At 40.4% G+C, this 3,126-nt stretch overlaps 1 protein-coding gene across 1 annotated transcript; it reads left to right on the top strand.

Annotated features, from left to right (window-relative positions):
- The first annotated feature begins 840 nt into the window (after window positions 1-840).
- Window positions 841-2,418, top strand: LOC118776001 (vimentin-like). The gene is made up of 2 exons (XM_036526015.1): window positions 841-1,306; window positions 1,754-2,418. The coding sequence occupies exons 1-2, from the start codon at window positions 841-843 to the stop codon at window positions 2,416-2,418; spliced, it is 1,131 nt and encodes a 376-aa protein (XP_036381908.1).
- The last annotated feature ends 708 nt before the right edge of the window (window positions 2,419-3,126 follow it).

Below are 3,126 nucleotides of genomic sequence, written 5' to 3'. Positions count from 1 at the left end.
CCTAATGTGTCTTTAAATCTGTATGTTCACAAAAACTTTAACAGTTTTCTCTTTCAATAATACAGCATGACAAAGAAAGTTACTGTTACTATGCAGTCACAGTAAATATCTTATATTTACATTACATTTGTTCATTTGGCAGATGCTTTTATCCAAAGTGACTTAAAAGTGAGGTAGAGTACAACACAAGCAAAAAACCAAAAGGAGTCAACAATATTAGAAGCACTGCATGACCGGGTTTCAGTGGTTGGCCAGACAAGGTACATAAATATCTGTCTATGTTATCTATGTTAATATCCATATACAAGTCAATAAAGCAGTAAACAAATGAATACAAATATAATTATTCCCTTAAAAATTAAATGTCATGTTCTTGCCCAAACAGGAAACATTATTTTCTGTTTGGGCAAAAAGCAATCAAATCAAATTTTCTGAAATTGTATGCGAATAGAAATAGGTTGCTTAGACACCTTGAATGTATTGTCTTAAACACAAAATGACCCTCCCACAAAATCACCCCATAAATCACGCTACCAAAGCTATGTGGCACTAAGGCAAGAAGGCTGATCGAGGCATCCTGACTTCATATGCATCATAACAATGTAATGTCATCTTGTAAGGCCTGCAGTGCATGTCTTGTGATAGTATCTGTCCAAATTTAAAATGTCAAAAACCTGTGAGAGTTTCAAGGGTGTGTGCCAAATTCTTTATGGCTCTATAAAAAGCCACAACATTCTCCAGGACAGCCAGTTCTATCTGTGGTGCTGGGAAGAGGGCTTATACTGGACTGTTCTTTGGCGAAAAGCAGAATACTACATAAAGTAAACTTGGTTGTCAACAATGAGAAGTGCATCCTACTCCCAGACAACTCTGACAGTGAACAGTGCCAACAAGATGCGGGTTCAGAGTCCCTCACCATCCCGCTGTAGGGCATCTTCATACAGTCGTGGGCGCTCTGGGTTCAAGGGCACTGCTGTGGAAGTTGGAACTGAGATACACCAGCATCGCGCTAATGAGAAAGAAGAGATGCAGGAGCTGAATGCCCGTTTCTCAAGCTACATTGGAAAAGTCCATGCGCTAGAACTTCGGAACACAACCCTGAAGGCTGAGCTGGCTGATCTCCAAGCTCGCTACAAAGGGGGACCTGCTGGGATCAGTGAAGAGTATGAGCTGAAGTTCAAGGAAATGAGAGAACTGATTGAGACACTGACTAATGAAAAAGGAGCTGCCGATATAGAAAGAGGCTACATTGAGGAAGAGGTGGAAATGTGGAGGCTCAAACTTGAGGAGGAGCTGACACTGAAAGGTAATGTCCAAAAGCAAGAGTATATGGAGGGTGCATCAGGTTTTTAATGAAAGGTGTTGACATTTTAGTACAATATGCCAGTACACATGCATCCTGTGTGCTGCAAAGTAATCCAACTTCACCTAACCAGAACTTAAAATTAAGTCTTCTGGAAACTCTACGTATTTGATGGTGAACCTCAGGGAGTTTGAATTTGGCCATACCAGGCACACATCAAAAAAGAAAGCAAAAACTCCTGAATTGCAAAGCATGCAAATTTACTAACTATAAGCATGGGTACAAAGCTAATGATTGCTAAAAAAAACTGATGACTTGTACTCAGTACTATGTTTCATTGTCTCCCACTTGATACATATCTTGAAAACTGAAACAGCAACACCATCAATCCAATTACAATGTATCTAATATCACACAATTTGTAAACTCCATTTTCTTCCTTAATTTCAGAGGAGGCAGAGATGATTTTGCGAGAGTTCCGTCAGGATGTGGATAATGCCACATTGCAGAAGGCAGAACTGGAGAAACGTGTAGAACAGCTGATCGCTGAGATTGAATTCCTAAAGAAGCTTCATGATGAGGAAGTAGCTGATCTGTTGAAGCAGATTGAGGATGCCAAGGTGACAGCTGCACTGGATGCAGACCGGCCAGACTTAGCTGCTTACCTGCGCAGTATGCGTGCTGAAATGGAGCTGGTGGCAGCTCGCAATGTGCAGGAGGCTGAGAAGTGGTACAAGGGTAAGTTTGAGGCACTCAAGGAGCATGCCAACAAGCATGAAGAACAGATGAAGACCATGAAGGAGGAGATCACCGTCCTTGAAAATGAGGTAACTGACCTGCAGAACCAGATTGAGGGGCTCCGTTCTCGCATTGCGCTCCTTGAACAGCAGCTGGAGGACATGGAGGTCAGCCACTTGGATAAGGTAGCCGGCATGCAGCAAATTATCGCACAGCTGGAGAGCCAGCTGTCTGAGACCAAGATAGAAATGAGCAAGTACCTGCAGGATTACCAAGAGCTGCTTCATATCAAGCTAAAGCTGGATGCAGAAATAGCCACGTACAGGATGCTGCTGGAAGGCGAGGAGAAAAGACTTGGGATTTCCTCAGGTGAATAATGGTGTGCCTTCAAATCTTTGTAAAGTGTATGCACTTTAGATTAGAGAGTGAGGCTTCAAAAAAGAATTGGTGTAGCCGTTGTGTTTTTTCAACAGTTCTCTAATTGTAGCTCTTGCCATGAATAACACCATATTTTGATTGGCTGATACCAGTCAGTGATTTACTGCTCTGCCCATTCTAGAGTTTCTGAAGCCTCATTCCCATTACTACATCAGTTGACAGACATTCATAGCTTGATGCCTCTTATTGTCATTGTTAGTAATGGCAATGCTATCTTCTTTGCTTAAGCACTTAACTTGAAATGTTTTCTTTCAGGAAGCAAGATCAACTGAGAGGGACTAAAATGGGCAACACATTTCATATCAGGATTGAAGTTACATGTAGGAAAAATTTCTATCTAATGATACCCTCTTTCTTATGAGAATTTATTTACATTGTCATGTCATTGTGAACCAACATGTTATTAATTCATTTGAGATTCGCCAACCTTCATTTACAATCATATGGTATATAGTGTGTGCTGTACATTATGACATAGATTATGTACTGTACCTCAATGAAATTTTGCCTTTCAAAACCTGAATGGTATGTTGTTAAATGTGACCAAACAAGCTCATGCTTCTATGACAAGAAATTGATTAGCAATGTTAAACAATAGTTCTTGTGTGAAAACTTTTATAAAATATATTCAGTTTAATGTTCATTTC

The sequence above is a fragment of the Megalops cyprinoides genome, chromosome 4 (genome assembly GCF_013368585.1).
Source record: "Megalops cyprinoides isolate fMegCyp1 chromosome 4, fMegCyp1.pri, whole genome shotgun sequence".
In the NCBI taxonomy this organism is placed as follows: Eukaryota; Metazoa; Chordata; class Actinopteri; order Elopiformes; family Megalopidae; genus Megalops; species Megalops cyprinoides.
This window is presented reverse-complemented; position numbering and strand designations above follow the sequence as displayed.

Coding starts and splice junctions, on each gene's coding strand:
- LOC118776001 (XM_036526015.1), top strand. CDS start 841: ATGAGAAGTGCATCCTACTCCCAGACAACTCTGACAGTGAACAGTGCC. Junction 1,307..1,753: donor GGAGGAGCTGACACTGAAAG/GTAATGTCCAAA, acceptor CCTTAATTTCAG/AGGAGGCAGAGATGATTTTG.